Source organism: Thalassophryne amazonica, chromosome 17 (assembly GCF_902500255.1).
Source record: "Thalassophryne amazonica chromosome 17, fThaAma1.1, whole genome shotgun sequence".
NCBI lineage: Eukaryota > Metazoa > Chordata > Actinopteri > Batrachoidiformes > Batrachoididae > Thalassophryne > Thalassophryne amazonica.
In genome coordinates, this window is record NC_047119.1 from 21,598,650 (window position 1) to 21,621,775 (window position 23,126).

Sequence of the window (23,126 nt, forward strand, 5' to 3'; positions counted from 1 at the left end):
AATTTGCAGTATGTGTGAAGTGGCCCTGAAGTATGTCATAGTGATTAATTGGGTGTTTGTTTTGCATGTCTTTTACAGGTACAAAAACAGTGGATGGAGTCACAACAGGTAATATCTCAATTCAGTTCAAATGTTTTTATTCATCAGATAAAAATCCATTAAAAAATATGAGACCCTAAAACCAAAGTCAAAGGATTTATACAACTATATAGCACTTAAAAATTGATCTGTTAAAAAAAACACTGTTTAAAATGACTTTCTATTTTTGTGGATCTATTTCTAAGATTCATAGATGTCTTAACTTTGGGTATCGTATTGTCAAGCAAAAAATGTTAATGGACTAAGTTAGGAGAACTAAATTTAGTGGAAGCTAATTGGTCCGCTGATGGTTTTTGAAGTTAGCTGAAATGCTAATCTGCTAACAAAAAAGTTAGCTTCGCTAATTAGTGGTTAGCACATTAGCGGAACTGTGCCCACCACTGAATGTTATTAAAGTGTTTTCTTTTTCTTGATGGTGACACTAGAGCTGCAGATTCTTAACAAGCCCCTGATTGTCCCTCTGTGTTCAGTATTTGTCAATAAACGTGTGTATAAAGTTGTGAATGTTACACAGTCAGCCTGGGTACCTGATTTCTTTTAACTTCATGTGTGCTTCTCTGAGCTCACAGTGGCCTCACACACACATGCTCCCACTCATATTTTTCATGTTTGTTCTGTTTGCAAGGGTACCAAATAAACTATCCCTGCGTGTCTCCATGTCATGTCCAGTCATCTGTAGTTCATACTCAGTATTATGTCTTTTCTTTGTTCATGTTGACTGATCTGATGGAGTGGGGATTCCCAAGTTCCATTTACATTAATTTGCATATTTAGATAGGGGTGACTGCCCCTCCCTGAGCCTGGTTCTGCTGGAGGTTTCTTCCTGTTAAAAGGGAGTTTTTCCTTCCCACTGTAGCCAAGTGCTTGCTCACAGGGGGTCGTTTTGACCGTTGGGGTTTTACATCATTATTGTATGGCCTTGCCTTACAATATAAAGCGCCTTGGGGCAACTGTTTGTTGTGATTTGGCGCTATATAAAAAAAAAAATTGAATTGAATTGAATTGGGTGTGGAAAGGGAGGAGCTTGGAGCACGTGCAGTAAATTCCACATTGACATGTACAATTGGAACGTGCTTGGATCCATGCGTAGGCACACTTCGATACATCTGAATTATTTTTACACAAGTTTCTGGGTTTTGGTGTACGGCATGTTTCAGTGGGAAATCCATGCAAATCTATGCAATGTACATGAGGCCCCTGGTTATCTCTCTTTATTTCATCCTTACACACTGAAATGTTTTGCCAGTACCATAGAGTATCAGAAAAATTATCCAACTCCATCAACAACCGTATGAGCAGCACAGATATAAACAGTGTGCACCATAGTACAGGAGCGCTAACCAACTGCGAGGACTGATGGACTGTAGAGTTTAAATAATTGTGAATTTACTCCTGTGTTTTCAGACCTGAACATTATTGTGCACAAAGTGTGTTCACCGAGAACAAACACCAAAAGCCTGCGACACACATGACACATGAATTAGACAATTGCCAGAACATTTATTATTGTCACAGAGTAACTTAACAAAGATGCTGTATTTAGATCAAGTATCTGGCTTTCAGAGAGTTTCATGCAGTTATGACATGAACCAAATAACCTGTCTGCTCTCTCTTTGTGCTTAATGATTAAACACCTTGATCTGTCAGCTTGATAATTCTTTTTTCAGTGTTGTAGTTGTTTATTTTTGGGACTGTTGGTTCTGTGCAGTGCATCAGGAGCCTGTACAAGCATACAGGCTCCTGTACCCTAACCAGAATCTCAGATGGGGGAGTATAACCTGTGCGTGTTGAGGGAGTGTCGGTCGGCCTTGACGTTTTGTCCATGTTGCGTGCTTCTCTGTGCATGTAGATGCCTCAGTGTTGAGGACCCCAGTGTCCGCAGAAGGCATAACTACAGATGATGGATGCAAAACACAAATATTCCAGAAAAAAACTGTACTTTTGAGAGGTGGAAATGGGTCTGCTCAGGTGGTTGCCATCCAGGACCCAAGGCAGTTCCAAGGTGTTGTGAATGAAGTGATGCCAGTGCATGCTCCTAGACCCGACTCGACTTGGCTTGCATCATTTTGTCTTTGTAGATGTTCACAGTTTGAGTTGTGGTGTGGTTAAATTAAAGCGCCGGTGGAGTTTTGGTCACCCATGAATGGACCCGTGCATCAGTGGTTTGTATATACTGCAGCATGTAAATGTTGTAAAGTAACTATATTTATGAACAAAAAACATTTTAGCTGCATATATATATATATATATATATATATATATATATATATATATATATATATATATATATAATTGCATTATGGCACATAATTGTAGCATTTTTGGCTACCAGTTGGTTTAAGAAATTGACCCCCTCACCTGAATTTTAGTGTAAGCTGACAGAATGAAGTGCATGAGCCTTTATTTCATGATAGAAATTACACACTACTTTTAAAAAAAAATGCAAAAAAGTAGAAATGTTTTTATCAAAGTTAAAGGCAAATGGCCAACTTCAGTATTGTCTTCCATCTCTATTCCACCAAAATGTGTATGCGCTCAAGTGACTACTTTAATGTAGATGTACTGCAACAATGAAGGGGAAAAAAAACAAGCACCAGCAGAGAGGAACTCTTCATCCCGTCTGTATTTAGAGAACATGCTGCAGTATAAACTACAGCTCTTTCTTTTATCCCGTCTGTGTGAACACTGATGGAGAAATGTGCAGGTGTGATGATTCTGTAGAGCTTTATTGATGTCGGAGTTTTGAAGAGATGCAAGGAAAAAAAAGATTATCTGAATAACATTTGAAATTCAGTGTCCTCTTTCTTGACCAATGGAAAGTCCCCCCCACCACCACCAAGAAAAAGAAATATCCTTTTTCTGTTTGTGAAGATCATATTGGGTCACTTAAACACTACAAGAGCAACAAAAAGGATTCAAATCCACATTAGATTTTGCCTTTGGGTTGTTCAGGAGGATTTTCCAGTTTAACCAGTGAAACTAGCTGGTGAGATCATGATCAAAGCCACTTTATAGGGAACTGAGAGCAGAAGCAGAACTTTTCAGAGCCCTTCCCCTAACTTTTAGCATGAAGCCGCATGCACGTGTGAGAGATCCAACATTCATTTTCCCAAGAAGAAAACAATAAAATATTGCCACCCTACACCCCCCCCCCCCCCCCCCCCCCCAATATCCAGAACTGTTGGACACCATGTTTGCGTCTGTCTGTGATATGTGGACAAATAATTTGTGTAACAAGGAGAAATCTGGTACTCAGTCACCACATTTTGATTCTACGTCTCTGAAACCTGATGTGCACAAAATTGCCTCAAGAACTTCATGATGCAATTTGCTACTACAGATTATAACGTGCTGATGCCTCACAAGTGCGAGGTTGTACTTCAGTATTTGCCGCAAACAAATCAGATAAACTGACGATTGGGTACAAGTCATCAAGGGGCACTGCCACTCAAATTACACTTCTTTAAAGACCTTGAATGCATTGTGAAGTGTTTTTGTCAACATGCAGAATCCTCTTGGATTTTGAGTGTAGAGATGCACCGTTCTCAGCTGCCCTCTCCTCTTTTGTCCTTCTCTCCTTTCCTCCCTGTAGTTGCAAAACTGTGACCGGAGTGTCCAAAACAATTTCTCTGTGTAAAGATTTTCTGGCTTCTTCTCCGTTCTGTGAAGAGCATTAGAGGTGGGCGATACCGGGAATTTTGGTATTGATCCGATACCAAGTAAATACAAGCCCAGTATCGCCGATACTGATACATTTCATATTTAAGCTTCATAGATCCAAGGATCCAAAAGACCTAGGATAGAATTAGCGCCAAACATTGTACATGACAACAAAATACTTTATCACAGTCAACATTTTTGTTTAGAAAATATCACTCAACACAACTTAAAACAAAATCTCCTGAGGTAGAGGGCTGACAAACCACAATACAAGGGTGCGCTGCTCCGTGTTGTATGACACAGCGCAGTGCTGCTCTTACAGACAGAAAGTAGACTTTGAATCTGCGTGCACAGCAGTCGGTGCGTGCGGGAGAGAAAAAAGGTTGACTATCGATCTTTTTACACAAGGATCGTTCAATATCAATACCAGCATTGGCATCGATATTAGGATCGATCCGCCCACCTCTACAGAGCATGAAACAACACTCCTTCTGTGCTCTGAGCTTTTTTGTCTCCTGCTTTACTTGCTTGTTTAAACGCACTCCTGTTATTTTTGAACACAACTGTAAACCGCTAACTCAATGCCAGAGAGTTTCTAGTTGCACTCGACAAGCGGAAAACTGATCATATCAAGACGTATGTCCACACGCAAGCAAACAAGTTCTCAACGGTATGTACGTAGCTAACCCAAACCGAAGAGCAGACCATAAAGATTCAAGTTCTAATGTCCACAACATTAACCCAGAGACTGTATAAATCATGTAGCAACACTGACCTCCTCGGCACTGCAGTAGCACTCTGCAAATTTTAACATCCACATTGAAGTTTCCATGACGCTTGTTGTTGCCACCGTTTTCAATGTGGAGCGTATGTGTTGTACACAGAATTGTGGGTGTACAACATCGATGTAGGCACAAAAATATAAACCTAAAGAGCTGAATATATAAACACAGTGGATTCATCCAAACTGGTATTTACAGTAGTGTTCAGAATAATAGTAGTGCTATGTGACTAAAAAGGTTAAACCAGGTTTTGAGTATATTTCTTATTGTTATATGGGAAACAAGGTACCAGTAGATTCTCACAAATCCAACAAGACCAAGCATTCATGATATGCACACTCTTAAGGCTATGAAATTGGGCTATTAGTAAAAAAAAAAAAAAGTAGAAAAGGGGGTGTTCACAATAATAGTAGTGTGGCATTCAGTCAGTGTGTTTGTCAATTTTGTGGAACAAACAGGTGTGACTCAGGTGTCCCCTATTTAAGGATGAAGCCAGCACCTGTTGAACATGCTTTTCTCTTTGAAAGCCTGAGGAAAATGGGACGTTCAAGACATGGTTCAGGGAACTGCGTAGTTTGATTAAAAAGTTGATTGGAGAGGGGAAAACTTATACGCAGGTGCAAAACATTATAGGCTGTTCATCTACAATAATCTCCAATGCTTGAGTAAAATTGTTCTTTTTGGGTCCAAGGGCTGCAGACAGTTTGTGAGATGACCCAAAAAACTCTGATTTCAAGCCACAGTTCACAGTGAAGACAGTGAAGATGGTGGTGCAAGCATCATGATATGGGCATGTTTCTCCTACTATGGTGTTGGGCCTATATATTGCATACCAGGTATCATGGATCAGTTTGGATATGTCAAAATACTTGAAGAGGTCATGTTGCCTTATGCTGAAGAGGACATGCTCTTGAAATGGGTGTTTCAACAAGACAATGACCCCAAGCACACTAGTAAACGAGCAAAATCTTGGTCCCAAACCAACAAAATTAATGCCTCGCAGATGTGAAGAAATCATGAAAAACTGTGGTTATACAACTAAATACTAGTTAGTGATTCACAGGATTGCTAAAAAAAAAGCAGTTTGAACATAATAGTTTTGAGTTTGTAGCGTCAACAGCAGATGCTACTATTATTGTGAACACCCCCTTTTCAACTTTTTTTTACTAATAGCCCAATTTCATAGCCTTAAGAGTGTGCATATCATGAATGCTTGGTCTTGTTGGATTTGCGAGAATCTACTGAATCTACTGGTACCTTGTTTCCCATGTAACAATAAGAAATATACCAAAACCTGGATTAATCTTTTTAGTCACATAGCACTACTGTTATTCTGAACACTACTGTAATGGGGAAACGGTCTTTAAATTTTTTGTAAAGATTGGTCAACGGGAAGCATGTTGCCATGAATGAATTAGTCCATGTAGGAATCCAACAACAGTTAAAAAAGTATTTTACTGGCAATAAAAAAAAAAAAGCTGTGCAGATTTCTTAATACATACTGAAGGAATCGCGATCCAAAGTCATTATGCTGTGCGCCAATATGCAGTATGTCTGCTTTAGTATGTGTATAAAAAAAGGTGCACTCATTTAAAGTTTTTTTTTTTTTTTTAATCAAAGTAGAAACTTCATTAAAAAATGTTTGTTTTGGGGGGGTTAGGTGTACTGATGTACATGTAAACATGAAGATGGTTGCTTAATATAATGGCTGAGTTATAAAGTGTCTTTTTTTTTCTTTTCATTTATATAGCGCCAAATCACAACAGAGTTGCCTCAAGGCGCTTCACACAAGGTCTAACCTTACTAACCCCCAGAGCAGCAGTGGTAAGGAAAAACTCCCTCAGAGGAAGCAGACCAGACTCAAAGAGGTGACCCTCTGCTTGGGCCATGATACAGACATAAATTACAGAACAATTCACAAAACGAATATACAGGAAATGCTGCTGGTGCACAAGACAGGAGGGTCACCAGCACAAATACCACACCCATCTCTGGATGGAGCTGCACCTTAAACAGAGAAAAAAACAGAATCAGGCATCAGAAAGACAAGAAATACTGTATAATTTGTCAGCATTAAACAACAAGAAAAACAGGAAATACTAAGGTGATCGCCGGCCACTAGCCCTAAGCTTCACTAAGACCCAGAATTTAGGTAAAGTTGAGGCCGCGGCACGCTCTGTTTACTAATAAAATGAATTAAGAGTAAAAAGCGTAAAATAAAACTCATTCTCATGAAATGCTACCCAATTTATGTATAAATTAGAGGGCATCTGAAAGTAGCTTTATCAATTAAAATAAGTTATGAACCTAAAAAGGTTACATGCTTCCGTGTCTATGTTGACATGATATTTATGTGCACAGTGCAAACATCCCAGCGTGTCCTCTCTGTGTCTAAACGCCTCCATACACCTCGAGCAGCTCCTCTTTACTTCTCTCATATCGGCTTCTTGGCTTTTTCTCGCCAACATGAAAGTCGTTAAGATTTTGCAAACTGGCATTTTTCATTTGTCAGCAACATTTTAGTGGTGCGACAGAAGTGGCCTGTGAAGAATTTGAGTTCGTTTGTTCAGGTCTTTTGTTTGTCTCATCTTCTGCTGCTTCACTCTGTGTCGGTCCAAACAAAACCACTGAACTTCAGCAGCTGTTCATGTGGCTTTTTCGTGCTCAGCTACATTTGTGCTTCACAACCTTTGAGATCTTTGTTTTTGATGTAGTTATTGACTTATTCCAGTATTTTGGTGAGACCCAATCTGAGCTTTAGACGGTACATTTTAATGTGCAGGCTCTGTGCATCTTCTGTTTTTGACTCACTTCTCATATATGTGTAGAAGGACCCGGTTAGAGAAGCTTTGCAAACTGAAGGAAGTCGTGCTTTGTTCATGATGCTCAAAAGTAACTTTTCTTCACCGTCTGTATTTGTACTGGTTTATACCTGGCAGTAAATGAGATGTAGGTGTAAATTTCCTTGTAATTTCTCTTCTCTGAGAGAGGTGACGCAGGAAATGATGAGTTGGTCAAGTATTTTTCACTGGGCGAGGCAGCGCTATGTTGATAATTGATTAATCCTTTTGAGTAATTTATCCAAATTCTTTGATTTTAGCTTCTTAAATGTGGCTATTTTCTGGTTTATTTTACTATCTGCTTTACTTGTATCAGGACAGAAATAAGTGTTTTTGGACTGTGGACAAAACAAGACATTTAAAGGCGTCATTGTGAGATCTGGACAACACTGATCGACATTTTTCAGTTTTTATTTAACATTTTATCGACTGACAATGAAAATAATCACTAGTTGTGGCCCTAACTGATAAATTCCTGCAATTCCCCCAAATAATCCACACAACAGCACATTGGGTGTCGATGGCGAATTTGCCATTTGATTAATTTCCTCACGCTATTCATTCCATCAGTTTGTCAGATTCTTTTGACTCACCATGAGACACGACGCTGGAAAGGTAGGAGGAGATGACAAACAGGCAGCAAGTAAGTGGGGGGGGGGGGGGACAAATAGCCACGCCGGTAAGGTGGAAGCATTAGGAGGATAAGGAATGAGGCGAGACAGAAAACTGTCTGGCCAAATGGGTGTGTTGCTCAGAACAGATGGCGTCTCTGACACAATCTGTTCATTGCAGGTGAGAGAAATGTTTCTCTGAAACAATATGGCTCATGCAGATGTTGAGCTTTTTTAGAACAACTTGCGGCTAAATTTGAATCCACAAACAGATCCTGCGCTCTTCTGGCGCTGTGCAGGGATGCATTACCATCTCTGGCTCTGATGGCCGGGTGAACAGGTGGACGTTTGATGGGTTGTGTTAAAGGACGTCCTTTATCTTGTTGAATCCTCAGCAGCAAGAAACAGCAGAAACAGGATCCAGTGCCAAATGCATGATGCTCAGTGACCAGAGCGGTCCATCTTCACTGCTGAAGAAGTCAATCATCCATTACATTCTAGCTCTGGATGAATAGAAGCACAAGTGGAGCCCTGGAGAAGTCCCAAGGATGAGTCAGTATGTCTGTATGCGACTCGCGATATTAATCAGTGAAATCACTTGGTGGAGTCAGTGGCTGCAAAGAAAACCTGCACTCTCTTGGCCCTTTCTGGAACAAGTTGCCCACCCCTGCTCTAGGGGTTGGTAAGGTTAGCCCTTAACTAGTGTGAAGCACTTTGAGGCAGCTTTGTTGTGATTTCACACTGTAGTATAAATAAAATAACTTGATTTAGACCTGGTTAAAGTCCCAGTTTCCATTCCTTGTGCTACAGCCAGAGCAGGGAGGTTTGAGGTGGAGTGGCCGAGGGGGGAAGCTTTGTTTACATCCTAAAATGTAGCACTAGCTCGACATGTAGTGGCAGAAAAATCATCATACCAACTTTAACATTGCATTGATGTTTGTTTGACTGTTGGGGAGGTGGTGGCTTGTGAGCAGAGGATCGTTGGTTCAATGTCCCATCATACAGGAAAATCACAAGTGTTCTTGAGCAAAGTTCTTAATCCCCAAATTGCTCCTGGTGTGCAATGGAGCAACTTACATGCACTTTGACATTACTGTGTTTGAGCATCTGCATCAGACAGTGATGATAGAAATGCAGTTCTTCTTTTGTCCAGTGTAACTGGTGGCTTTGGTGTACATTATTGTCCATTAAATATTTCTTGGAACACATGAAATCCAATTCTTGGTTTCTTCTCATTCTGTCATTCCAGGTAGATCCTTCACCAGCTGAGGAGGTGGAACAGTCACCAGATGTGTCCAAAGCTCAGGTAAAGGGTTGAAAGCACACGTAGGTACATTTAAATGTTTAAAGAAACTGGACATGAAGATGGTCCAGAAATTAATTTTTAGTGCCACAACAGCTTTTATTCATGTCTTATGAATGTGTGTGTGTGTGGTCATGACATTTCTGAGTTTGGTACAAATAAATTACTAGTCTGTGTAATATATTTTCTGGAGACCTTTATTAAAAACACAAAATAGGTGGCATGACGTTCGTGTACAAACTCAAGTTCACTGATTTTAAATGATCAGTTCTGTGGATGTATCACTATTTGTGTTTTTACATGCCCAATTCCAATGAAGTTGGACTTTGTGTAAAATGTAAATAAAACAGAATACAATGATTTGCAAATCCTATTCAATTGAATGCATCACAAAGACAAGATATTTAATGTTCAAACTGATAAATGTTATTGTTTTGTGCAAATATTTGCTCATTTTGAAATGGATGCCTGAAACACGTTTCAAAAAAGCTGGGACAGTGGTATGTTTACCACTGTGTTACATCACCTTTCCTTCTAACAACACTCTAAGTGTTTGGGAACTGAGGACACTAATTGTTGAAGCTTTGTAGGATGAATTCTTTCCCATTCTTGCTTGTTGTACGACTTCAGTTGCTCAACAGTCCGGGGTCTCTGTTGTCATATTTTGCGCTTCATAATGCGCCACACATTTTCAATGGGTGACACGTCTGGACTGCAGGCAGGCCAGTCTAGTACCTGCACTCTTTTACTACGAAGCCACGCTGTTGTAACACGTGTAGAATGTGGCTTGGCATTGTCTTGCTGAAATAAGCAGGGACGTCCCTGAAAAAGACATTGCTTGGATGGCAGCATGTGTTGCCCCAAAACCTGGATGTACCTTTCAGCATTGATGGTGCCATCACAGATGTATAAGTTGCCCATGTCATGGGGCAGTAACACACCCCCATACCATCACAGATGCTGGCTTTTGAACTTTGCGCTGATAACAATCTAGATGGTCTTTTTCCTCTTTGATCCAGAGGACATGACATCCATGATTTCCAAAAACAATTTGAAATGTGGACTCATCAGACCACAGCACACTTTTCCACTTTGCGTCTATCCATTTCAAATGACCTCTGGTCCAGAGAAGGTGGTGGCATTTCTGAATGTTGTTGATGTATGGCTTTCACTTTTCATGGTAGAGTTTTAACTTGCACTTGTAGATGTAGCGAAGAACTGTGTTAACCGACAGTGGTTGTGTTCCTGAGCCCACGCGGTAAGATCCTTTACACAATGATGTCTGTTTTTAATGCAGTGCCACCTGAGGGATCGAAGGTCTCGGGCATTCAATGTTGGTTTTCAGCCTTGCCGCTTACTTGTAGAAAGTTCTCCAGATTCTCTGAATCTTCTGATTATATTATGGACTGTAGATGATGGAATCCCTAAATTCCTTGCAATTGAACATTGAGAAACATTGTTCTTAAACTGTTGAACTATTTTTTTCATGCAGTTGTTCACAAAGTGGTGATCCTCACCCCGTCTTTGCTTGTGAATGGCTGAGCCTTTTGGGGATGCTCCTTTTATACCCAATCACCTGTTTCCAATTAACCTGTTCACCTGTAGAATGTTCCAAACAGGTGTTCTTTGAGCATTCATCAACTTTTCCAGTCTTTTGTTGCCCCATCCCAGCTTTTTTGAAATGTGTTGCAGGCATCCATTTCAAAATGAGCCGATATTTGTACAAAAACAAAAGTCTATCAGTTTGAACATTAAAAATATTGTCTTTGTGGTATATTCAATTAAATATTGGTTGAAGAGGGTTTTCGTAAATCATTGTATTCTGGTTTATATATATATATATATACATACACACGCACTGTGCATCTGGAAAGTATTCACCTTTCCACATTTTGTTATGTTACAGCCTTATTCTAAAATGGAGTGAATTCATTTTTTCCCTCAAAATTCTACTTGTAACATCCCATAATGACAATATGGGAAAGGTTTTGAAATTATTGCAAATTTATTAACAGTAATAATAATAAAAAAAACTAAGAAATCACACGTGCATAAGTATTCACATCCTTTGCTCAATACTTTGTTGATGCACGTTCGGCAGCAATTACAGCCTCAAGTCTTCTTGAATATGATGCCACAAGCTTGGTGCACCTATCTTTGGGCAGTTTGGCCCATTCCTCTTTGCAGCACCTCTCAAGCTCCATCAGGTTGGATGGGGAGCGTCGGTGCACAGCGAATTTCAGATCACACCAGAGCTGTTCAATCGGGTTCAGGTCTGGGCTCTGGCTGGGCCACTCAAGGACATTCACAGAGTTGTCCTGAAGCCACTCCTTTGATATCTTGGCTGTGTGCTTAGGGCCACTGTCCTGCTGAAACACGAACTGTCGCCCCAGGCTGAGGTCAAGAGTGCTCCGGAGCAGGTTTGCAACCAGGATCTCTCTGTACATTGCTGCATTCATCTTTCCCTCAATCCTGACTCGTCTCCCAGTTCTTGCTGCTGAAAAACATCCCCACAGCATGGTGCTGCCACCACAGTGCTTCACTGTTGGTTTCCTCCAAACATGATGCTGTTGGGAAGGTGTCGTAGCACGGACCCACAACAGGGGGCGCAAATGAACGGACAATGAATAAGCCAAAAAGTAACAATTTAATGTTGTGATAATACACAACTAAATTTACAGAAATTTGCACAGTCAATTAACACCAGGTGACGTGTGGACAGGCTCGAAGATAGAAGACCCCCGACGAGAGAGAAGCCGCGTCCCACACGGCTTCCACCACCAACGGTCTGAAGAACACCGGAGCCGCCAAGTCCCGAATCCCCAGGTGGCCTCTGTCTTCGGCTGTCGACCCTGGTACTGCTGGCAGAAAGCAGAGATAAGATGAATGAGTGTGAGTCCGCACACTCAGTAATCCACAGTCCATACACAGTTAGGAGGGAGCTCCTCCACCTCCAATCACACACTCGTGCAGCTCCTGGTTAACCACTTATCTGGTTTGGGGTGTGAGGCGAAGCCGTCACTGTCACACCAAACGCCAATTCCACAGACAAGGAACACTCCAGGAAAACGGCTGCAACAGAAGTTCAAGTTATTACACACAAAGTGTCAGTCAGCAGAGAAATTACCTCTTCAATAGTAGTCGATTTCTCGGCGAGGAGGTGGAGTTGCAGTCCGGCTTATAAAGTGGTGTAGATGAGTGACAGCTGGTGCGATGAGTGACAGCTGTCACTTCTTCTGGGTCTGGCGCCCTCTCATGCTTGGAGCCCGCACTCCAAGCAGGGCGCCCTCTGGTGGTGGTGGGCCAGCAGTACCTCCTCTTCAGCGGCCCACATAACAGGACCCCCCCCTCAACGGGCGCCTCCTGGCGCCCGACCAGGCTTGTCCGGGTGTCTTTTGTAGAAATCGGCCAGGAGGGCCGGATCCAGGATGAAGCTCCTCTTCACCCAGGAGCGTTCTTCAGGTCCATACCCCTCCCAGTCCACCAGATATTGGAACCCCCGGCCCTTACGACGGACGTCCAGGAGCCTGCAGGCTCCCCGTCGATGAGCCGGGCAGGAGGCGGCGTAGGTCCAGGTGCACAGAGGGGCGAGGTGTGGTGTGGTTTGATGCGGGACACATGGAATACAGGGTGGATCCGCAGTGAAGCTGGGAGTTGGAGCTTCACTGTGGCCGGGTTGATGATTTTGAGGATCTTAAATGGTCCAATGTATCTGTCCTTCAACTTAGGGGAGTCCACACAGAGAGGGATGTCCTTTGTTGAAAGCCACACCTCCTGCCCGGGCTGGTATGTGGGGGCCGGGGAACGCCGGCGGTCCGCATGGGTCTTGGCCCTCGTCCGGGCCTTTAACAGGGCAGAGCGGGCGGTCCGCCACACCCGGCGGCACCTCCTGAGGTGGGCCTGGACCGAGGGCACACCGACCTCTCCCTCCACCAGCGGGAACAATGGGGGCTGGTACCCCAAACATGCCTCAAAAGGGGAGAGGCTGGTAGCAGACGAGACTTGGCTGTTATGGGCATACTCGATCCAGGCCAGATGGTGACTCCAGGCCGCCGGGTGCGCGGAGGTGACGCAGCGAAGGGCCTGTTCCAACTCCTGGTTAGCCCGCTCTGCCTGGCCGTTTGTCTGGGGGTGGTACCCGGACGAGAGACTCATGGTGGCCCCCAGCTCCTTACAGAAACTCTTCCACACCTGCGAAGAGAACTGGGGACCACGATCTGATACAATGTCCGATGGTATCCCATGCAGCCGCATGACGTGGTGGACCAGGAGGTCTGCCGTCTCCTGGGCCTTCGGGAGCTTCGGGAGGGCCACGAAGTGGGCCGCCTTGGAGAACCGGTCCACTATTGTGAGAATAACGATGTTGCCCTGGGACGGCAGGAGGCCCGTGATGAAGTCCAGGCCGATGTGAGACCAGGGGCGATGAGGCACCGGCAGGGGTTGGAGGAGTCCCGAGGTCCTCCGATGGTCTGCCTTGCCCCTGGCACAGATGGTACAGGCCTGGACGTAGTCCCGTACGTCGGTTTCCAGGGATGCCCACCAGAAGCGCTGCTGGACTACTGCCACAGTCCTACGCACTCCGGGATGACAGGACAGCTTGGACCCGTGACAGAAGTCCAATAAGGCAGCTCTTGCCTCTGGTGGGACGTACAGTCTGTTCTTGGGGCCGGTCCCCGGGTCCGGGCTCCTTGCCAGGGCCTCCCGGATGGTCTTCTCCACGTCCCAGGTGAGGGAGGCCACAACAGTGGACTCGGGGATGATGGTCTCGGTGGGGTTCGACAGCCCCGCTTTGGCTTCTTCTTCGTGCACCCAGGACAATGCATCTGATTTTTGGTTCTTGGTCCCGGGGCGGTACGTGATCCGGAAGTCAAAGCGCCCGAAGAACAGAGACCAGCGGGCTTGCCTGGGGTTCAGCCGCTTGGCGGTCCGGATGTACTCCAGGTTCCGATGGTCCGTGAAAACCGTGAAGGGCAACGATGCCCCCTCCAGCAGGTGTCTCCACTCTTCAAGAGCCTCCTTCACCGCGAGGAGCTCCCGATTGCCGACGTCATTGTTCCGTTCAGCTGGGGTCAACCTGCGGGAAAAATAGGCACAAGGATGGAGAACCTTATCAGCCTCCACGCTCTGGGACAGCACGGCTCCTATCCCTGAGTCAGAGGCGTCCACTTCCACTATGTACTGGCGATCAGGATCAGGCTGCACCAGAACTGGTGCAGTCGAGAACCGGCGTTTCAACTCCTGGAACGCGGCTTCGCACCGATCCGACCAGGCGAAGGGGACCTTGGTGGAGGTCAGGGCAGTCAGGGGGCTAACTACCTGACTGTAACCTTTAATGAACCTCCTGAAGAAATTTGCAAAGCCGAGGAACTGCGGCTTGTTGGTTGGGGCCAATCTCTCACCGTCGCAACCTTGGCCGGATCAGGGGCGACGGAGTTGGAGGAGATGATAAACCTCAGGAAGGACAAAGAAGTGCGGTGGAACTCGCACTTCTCGCCCTTCACAAGCAGCCGTTTCTCCAACAACCGCTATAGGACCTGACGTACATGCTGGACATGGGTCTCAGGGTCCGGGGAAAAGATGAGTATATCGTCCAGATATACGAAGACGAACCGATGCAGGAAGTCCCGCAAGACGTCATTTACCAAAGCTTGGAACATCGCGGGGGCGTTAGTGAGGCCGAACGGCATGACAAGGTACTCAAAGTGACCTAATGGGGTGTTAAATGCCGTCTTCCATTCGTCTCCCTTCCGGATCCGAACCAGGTGGTACGCGTTTCTAAGATCCAATTTAGTGAAAATTTGGGCTCCATGCAGGGGCGTGAACACTGAATCCAACAGAGGTAACGGGTATCGGTTGCGAACCGTGATCTCGTTCAGCCCTCTGTAATCAATGCATGGACGGAGTCCGCCGTCCTTTTTGCCCACAAAAAAGAAACCAGCACCCATCGGGGAGGTGGAGTTCCGGATCAGCCTGGCAGCTAAAGAGTCCCGGATGTAGGTCTCCATTGATTCGCGTTCCGGACGTGAGAGGTTGTACAACCTACTGGATGGGTACTCAGCGCCCGGGACCAAATCGATGGCACAATCGTACGGTCGGTGCGGGGGAAGTGTGAGCGCCAGATCTTTGCTGAAAACGTCAGCAAGATCGTGGTACTCCTTTGGCACCGCCGATAGATTGGGGGGGACTTTAACCTCCTCATTAGCCGTCATGCCGGGAGGAATCGAGGATCCTAAACACTCCCGGTGGCAGGTTTCGCTCCACTGCGTCACAACCCCAGACGGCCAATCTATCCGGGGATTGTGCTTCACCATCCATGGAAATCCCAAAATCACTCGGGAGGTAGAAGGTGTTACATGGAACACGATCTCCTCCCTGTGATTTCCAGACACAACCAAGGTCACTGGCTGTGTCTGGTGTGTAATTAATGGAAGCAGGGTGCCATCTAGTGCTCGCACCTGCAATGGTGCCGGCAGAGCCACCAGGGGGAGCCCTACTTCCTTTGCCCATCCGCTATCCAGCAGATTCCCTTCCGACCCCGTGTCTACCAGTGCTGGGGCGCGAAGGGTTAAATCCCCACAAAGGATCGTTACTGGGATTGGTGCAGATTTGCGGGGTTTACCCGCGTGCGTGTTATGGCCCACCCTTAGCCCAGTTTCTAAGGACGGGCGTTGTAGTTTGACCGTTTTGGGGCAGTCCTTCTGCATATGCTCACAAGAACCGCAGACAAAACATTCCCCGCGGGCCAGCCTCCTTTGTCTGACATTTGTTTTTATTTTGGCCCTGCTCGTGTCCATAGCCTCCTCAGCAGGGGGAGCTGTAGCCACACGGAGCTCTCTGGCAGTGAAGCGTGGGGACGACGTCACCCTTTCGGAACCGGAAGGGGGAGGGACGGCTCGTGCCCGGTCACGCCCCCCGGCCTGCTCCCGACGATGCTCATTCAAACGGTTGTCTAAGCGTATAACCAAATCGACAAGCCCGTCAAAATCTCGCGGTTCCTCCTTAGCCAGCAGGTGCTCCTTCAGGACCAGAGACAGTCCATTTACGAAGGCGGCGCGGAGCGCAACGTTATTCCAGCCGGACCTCGCTGCCGCGATGCGGAAGTCGACTGCATACTCGGCTGCGCTGCGGCGCCCCTGTCTCATTGACAGCAGCACGCTCGAAGCGGTCTCGCCTCTGTTGGGATGGTCAAAAACTTGTTTGAACTCCCGTATAAACTCAGCATATGACGTTAGGAGCCGTGAATTCTGCTCCCAAAGCACCGTAGCCCAGGCGCGTGCCTCTCCTCGAAGCAGACTAATAACATAAGTCACCCGGCTGGTGTCTGACTCGTACATGACAGGACGCTGTGAAAAGACGAGCGAACACTGCATGAGGAAATCTGTGCATGTCTCAACACAGCCTCCGTACGGGTCCGGAGGGCTTATGTATGCTTCAGGGGACGGTGGGGGGGGTCGTTGAACGACCAGTGGAACGTCTGTTACAGGCCCAGGACCAGCCAGAGGAGTGGCTGCAGCAGCGCCCTGATCGCGCGCTTCCACCCTGGCGGTGAGAGCCTCCACCCTCCGGTTAAGGAGAACATTCTGCTCGGCCACTAAATCCAGCCGAGCTGTGAAGGCAGTTAAGATTTGCTGCAGCTCACTCAACACGCCTCCCGCTGACGCCTGCACTCCTGGCTCTTCCATTGGCCGTTCAAGCTCGGGTTGACGCTCCTCGGAATCCATGACGTTTGGCCGAGAAATCCTGTTGGGAAGGTGTCGTAGCACGGACCCACAACAGGGGGCGCAAATGAACGGACAATGAATAAGCCAAAAAGTAACAATTTAATGTTGTGATAATACACAACTAAATTTACAGAAATTTGCACAGTCAATTAACACCAGGTGACGTGTGGGCAGGCTTGAAGATAGAAGACCCCCGACGAGAGAGAAGCCGTGTCCCACACGGCTTCCACCACCAACGGTCTGAAGAACACCGGAGCCGCCAAGTCCCGAATCCCCAGGTGGCCTCTGTCTTCGGCTGTCGACCCTGGTACTGCTGGCAGAAAGCAGAGATAAGATGAATGAGTGTGAGTCCGCACACTCAGTAATCCACAGTCCATACACAGTTAGGAGGGAGCTCCTCCACCTCCAATCACACACTCGTGCAGCTCCTGGTTAACCACTTATCTGGTTTGGGGTGTGAGGCGAAGCCGTCGCTGTCACACCAAACGCCAATTCCAAAGACAAGGAACACTCCAGGAAAACGGCTGCAACAGAAGTTCAGGTTATTACACACAAAGTGTCAGTCAGCAGAGAAATTACCTCTTCAATAGTAGATTTCTCGGCGAGGAGGTGGAGTTGCAGTCCGGCTTATAAAGTGGTGTAGATGAGTGACAGTTGGTGCGATGAGTGACAGCTGTCACTTCTTCTGGGTCTGGCGCCCTCTCGTGCTTGGAGCCCGCACTCCAAGCAGGGCGCCCTCTGGTGGTGGTGGGCCAGCAGTACCTCCTCTTCAGCGGCCCACATAACAGATGCCTGGCATTCACACCAGAGAGTTCAGTCTTTGTCTCATCAGACCAGAGAATTTTGTTTCTCATGGTCTGAGAGTCCTTCAGGTATCTTTTCACAAACTCCAGACAGGCTGCCATGTGCCTTTTACTAAGCAGTGGCTTCTGTGTGGCCACTGGATTGCTTCAGAGATGGCTGTCCTTCTGGAAAGTTCTCCTCTCTCCTCAGAGGAATGCTGGAGCTCTTACAGAGTGACCATTGGGTTCTTGGTCACTTCCCTGACTAAGGGCCTTCTCCCCCGATTGCTATGTTTGGACGGCCGGCCAGCTCTAGAAAGAGTCCTGGTTGATTTGAACGTCTTTAATTTATGATGGAGGCCACTGTGCTCATTGGGACCTTCAAAGCAGCAGAAATGTTTCTGTACCCTTCCCCAGATTTGTGCCTGTCAAGTGTGGGACCTTATATGTAGACAGGTGTGTACCTTTACAAATCCAACCAACTGAATTTACCCCAGGTGGACTCCAGTTAAGTTGTAGAAACATTTCAAGGATAATTAGTGGAAACAGGATGCACCTTTTGAGCTTCATGACAGTGAATACTTAAGTACGTGTGATTTCTTAGGGTTTTTTTTATTATTATCTCTAATAAATTTGAAAAATATACTTTTTTGCACATTGTCATTATGGAGTATTGTGTGTAGAATTTTGAGGGGGGGGGGGGGGATACTGAATTTAATCCATTTTGAATTAATGTTGTAACCACAAAATATAGAAAAAGTGAAGCGCTGTGAATACTTTCCGGATGCACCGTAGATCCATGTCCTCACACACATGATCTTAGCTGTAAGGTGTTTCAAATAGTTATTGGCATACTTCATATTTAATATTAAGTTACAGTAAACATTGGACTCAATTTATTAACTATCTTCTGTCCCTCTTTTGTCTCACAGGAGGAAAAAAAGGACAAAAATTAACAGAAGATTCACAAAGATTGAAATGTTAAATGTCTCTCTGCCAAGTCCCGTGGTGCCTCGTTTTAGTCTGTTATCAACCCTGTGCCCAAAGTCTGTGTGTCTTTACATGTCTGTAAATGTGCCGGTGTGTTTCACATCAGTTGTGAATGGGACGTCAGGTGTGTTGTCTGTCCAGCTGTGACATACCGTGACTCCTCCCCCAGGCACCTGTTCCACTGTGGGTGTGGCTTTGTCAGCAACTCCAAGAAAATACCAGTTTGAGTAAAAGCACCCAAAGCGTCTACATATATCCACAGTGAATCTTCTCAAATGTTCTATATTTTTGTCTGTACATCAGTTTTGTGGTGAACAATAATGAGCTATATGTGCACTCTGTTTTTAAGTTATTCATGCTATAAAATACATCAAATATATCAGATGAGCTGGAAAAAAACTGCATGTCAATCAGCTCATCTTAACTGCTGATATGAATTTCTTTGGATTTTAAGTGATGAATAAAATGTGGAAGGATTGTGCGGTGATTAAACATTTCTTCAGCGTACCAGAAAACAATCTGATTCTGGCAAGAATTGCTAATGGTCATGTGCCTGCACTGGGGTCTTAATATTTTAATTTACACAAATGGCAGTAGAAGAATTTAAGGCGTTTAAAAAAAAAAAAAAAAAATCTGTGCTTATTCCTGTGACATTTCAGTGAGAAGACTGTGCACTACAGCTATTATTTGGATTACTTGTATGTGGATTATCTGTAACCAGGCAAACCGCCTCCTTACAGCAAGATAAATTGGCCTGGACTGTGTTGTACTTATTTTCTGCAGCTGCATACGCTAAAATGTTGCCTCTGAGAAACACTTGTCATTAAAAATTTGCCTGTATCGACACACTCCTGTGGTGCAGTATATCCTGTGCTTTTCTCTTGACGTCAAACCTCCATTAACTAGCTTGGAGTACAAAGGAGTTTATATTATAAGATGGGTTTCTTCCCCTCCCCTTTTTTTTCCCATATGCTTGCATAATTTTACAGTTACACACTGAATTTGCAGTTGGTGAGCTGAACAATGAGTAAAATCATTTGTCAGTTCTAACCAACAGAGAATCAACGTAGAGTACGTGGGTCCAATAATGCAAGGATGATTGATTTAAAATAAAAACCCTGCTGGTGAAGGCTCTTAATGACTTTGTACTACCAGCTTTGTCTGCATTGAGGAGATGGAAACACCACTTGGAGCCCTTTTCATTTCTGAACATGGTTTCTTGGAAGGAGCTACAGTCCACCATTGTGAATGCACAGTTATAAGGGGGCAGTCTCTGTAAACACGGTGAGGGTAGACTGGGACTTGTACACTAAGTGCATGAACAACCCAGCCAATGATGTAAATGAGGAACAGAAAAGCTCAGATACTTAGACGCACAGAGGGAGCATTGCTTCATTCTCTGCCCAGGGCAGCACTACACAATCACATCATAAAAAAGAACTGTTGGCTACTATGTTTAAAATGTAATTTATACCAAGTTTGCTGCCATTTTACGCAGATGGTGGCTTTTACTTACAGGATTGTTGCCATTGACATCCTAAATGCATTTTTAAGACTGCTTGCAAGTAAGCTGATGGGGAATGGACCACTTGAAGTTTGTTTTAATATAACTAGTGTATAATCTTGAAGTCCCAAAAGTCAGGGAACTATGGAGATCAGAGAAACCTTTTACAGTGGGTGGAAATGACAGCATTTCCATATAAACATTGGCTGCAGTCAAAAGTAAAATATTGGAGAGTTCAGAGCCTCTTTCCATCTGGTCACAGTGGACCTTCAGTTTTTCACGATACTGCCATGCATGTTCAAACAACTTTTACTTTGAATGGATGATGCAGCTTTTCTATCTAATGAAACTCGCTCAGCTGCACACCTTAGAGTGGGTAATTTAGGTGAGACTATCTGAACACGTGTTATCAACTGATAATATATCTGTGACTCATTTGCATGCTGACAAACCGGTGGACAGTGATCAAGGACACCTCAAAGAGGAGTAACCGGGCAGAGTACTGACTTCACATCACTACATTTGACTGTGGCTCCTCCTCTTCCAGGAGACCAACACCACCATCCTCATCTAGATGACACATGCCAAGGGTGTCTTCTATCTCTGTCACCCCTTTTGAGATGCTCTTGTGATTTTTTTTTTTGACTCCATAAACACCAAACTGAAATTTTAAAAACAGAATCAAAAGGGACTCCAACTGCCAGACTGCAGTGTGTATGAACAGACAGAGGTGGCAGACATTCACAGTAATCAGGAGGTTTAAATGTTGTACAAGAGCAGGTTATGAAGCTGCAGAATAACATGAAAGGCTGAGTGTCGACTGGAACAGGAAGTCTAGAAGTCTCCGAGAACGAGCTGTAATCGAGACCTTAATTCTCGTGCCAAACAAATTTGATTCACAATGATTGTTTTCGTGTCACAGAGTGGCTCCGTGCTGCTGCTCCTCTTCCTGCTGCTGCAGCTCCCAACACAGCCTTGATCTCCAAATGTTTTTTCCTTCAGTATCTAAATTTTCAACTCTTCCTTTACATCAGATTAAAATGCCTGTTAAAGTTTTTCTGCTCTGTAATGAAGAATAAACAGTCATGCAAAAAATTACACACACACCCTTGAAGTTGGGCAAGAAGCTGTTATTTGTTTTTCCTCTATTTTTACACATTTTCATCATTAACGGAGACAAAAGAATGCAAGCATTCGCACACACTAACCTCAAGGTTCTCAAAGCTTTGTGTCTATTGCTGACATCGCAATTACAAACTGTAAAATTCAAGTCAAAAATTCAGATTTACACGAGAAGAAAAAAAAAAAAAAACACCTTCCCAGTTCCACACGCCTGCTGCGACTGGATGGCGCAATGATGGACTGAATGAAAAAGTGACCCAGTGCTCTTCACTTCTTCTTCCTCCTCTTCAGAGCTTTCCACTCTCCTTCCTGAGTAGCCAAGCTGCCAAACAGCTCCTTCACTTTCCTCTTCCTGTCTGCATCCCTGAAAAGACACAAAGCGCACAAAATGTTTCACCAAAACAATCAAAATGTGCACACGGTGTAAGAAAATGGTTTAAAACTTTGTTACTCTGTGCAGGATGCTGAGAGTTCAATGTTCAAGACAAAAACACAGACGTGGCCGCTGATGCCTGGAGATATTCTGCCGATATTGACGCACATTTTTTGCAAATTTTGCTCATAGTGAAACATGCTGATTGGATGTGTGCAGTTAATTGCACAAATATGCAGTGATTAGTGTTGCTGAACCTGTATGCGATTTGTATATGTATATAAAAATTTTAATTTCTGTGATAGGCATCATTATTAATTACATAAAGGACAAAGTGACAATTTAAATAGGAAATGTGCCCCCTGCATGTTTGGAATAATGAAGCCAATAGTGCAGAAGATGCCAGAAATGGGCTCCTGGGAGAGCCAACAAGTTTAGGGTAGGTGTCAGCCATATTTATTTATTTATTTTATGTGCATCATGTTCAGGTTTGTGGCCTCACCCTCACCTTTTTGTCCTACAGTCACAGTGTGACTCGTATCTTTTATCTGACTGCTAAGGGCGTTTTGGATTGATCATAATTATTTCAGCTACTTTGACTCGACTACAACACTGTGTCAAACAAACCTGCTCATGATCTCATTGAGCTTCTCTCTGGCGAGGAACCGTGCGTCCTTCCTGACCTCCCTCAGTGCGCCCTTTAACTCCTTCTTGTATTTGTGCTTCATTCGTTCCTTCTCCCTCTGATCCCTGGTGCAGCCACGCTTCTTTCCATAGTCCAACCTGCCAAAGACAAAAACAAAACACAGGTTCCACATCAGCCAGACTTCTTGTAGAAGAGGGAGCAGGATGTTCTGGGTGGGACATCTATTTCACTTACACTTCAACAATCTTGGGTGTCAAAAGCTTGAGGGGAATTGGCTTCTTCTTGTCAAAAACCAGTGGACTGTGGGCCACGACGGCAGCACCCATGGCTGCCAGGACTTCACTGTGAAGCTCCTGAAACACAGACCACAGTTTTCAATGATGTAACTTCATTAGTATGTGAGACCAACAGAACATCGTTCCAAGAAACGCTCTCTGGCACAAACCTGTAAAGTTGCTGGTAATGTGTGCACTAGAAGGTGTTTGGAAAGCAGAGTTCTGATTGGCTGGAAAATGTGCGTGAAGGACACAAGATCTTCGTAGAGGATGCAGCATCGCTTCACCAGGTCCAGGCAGGTAGACAGACATGTCAGCCTGTGGGTACAGACACGAATAGAGACAATTATCAAAAGTCTGTCTTTGTGATTTGTGTCACGGTTGGAAATTTTACTCTGCGTGAGCTTGAATGACCCAG

At 44.8% G+C, this 23,126-nt stretch overlaps 1 protein-coding gene and 1 long non-coding RNA gene across 3 annotated transcripts in view; one reads left to right on the forward strand and one right to left on the reverse strand.

Moving 5' to 3' along the window:
- LOC117529285 overlaps positions 1-23,126 on the forward strand; it is a 24,258-nt gene continuing 1,132 nt past the window's right edge. The window contains exons 1-3 of one of the 2 annotated variants that reach the window (XR_004565975.1): positions 1-108; positions 9,242-9,298; positions 18,731-19,269. This is a non-coding gene — a long non-coding RNA (uncharacterized LOC117529285). Of the gene's footprint in view, positions 109-9,241; positions 9,299-18,730; positions 19,270-23,126 lie in introns of those variants that run through there. The other variant, XR_004565976.1, reaches the window with a different exon arrangement.
- nop14 (NOP14 nucleolar protein homolog (yeast)) overlaps positions 21,274-23,126 on the reverse strand; it is a 23,304-nt gene continuing 21,451 nt past the window's right edge. The window contains 4 exon segments of the mRNA XM_034192028.1: positions 21,274-21,778; positions 22,415-22,570; positions 22,668-22,786; positions 22,879-23,026. Coding sequence (XP_034047919.1) covers positions 21,682-21,778; positions 22,415-22,570; positions 22,668-22,786; positions 22,879-23,026 — 520 coding nt within the window. The 3' untranslated portion in view covers positions 21,274-21,681.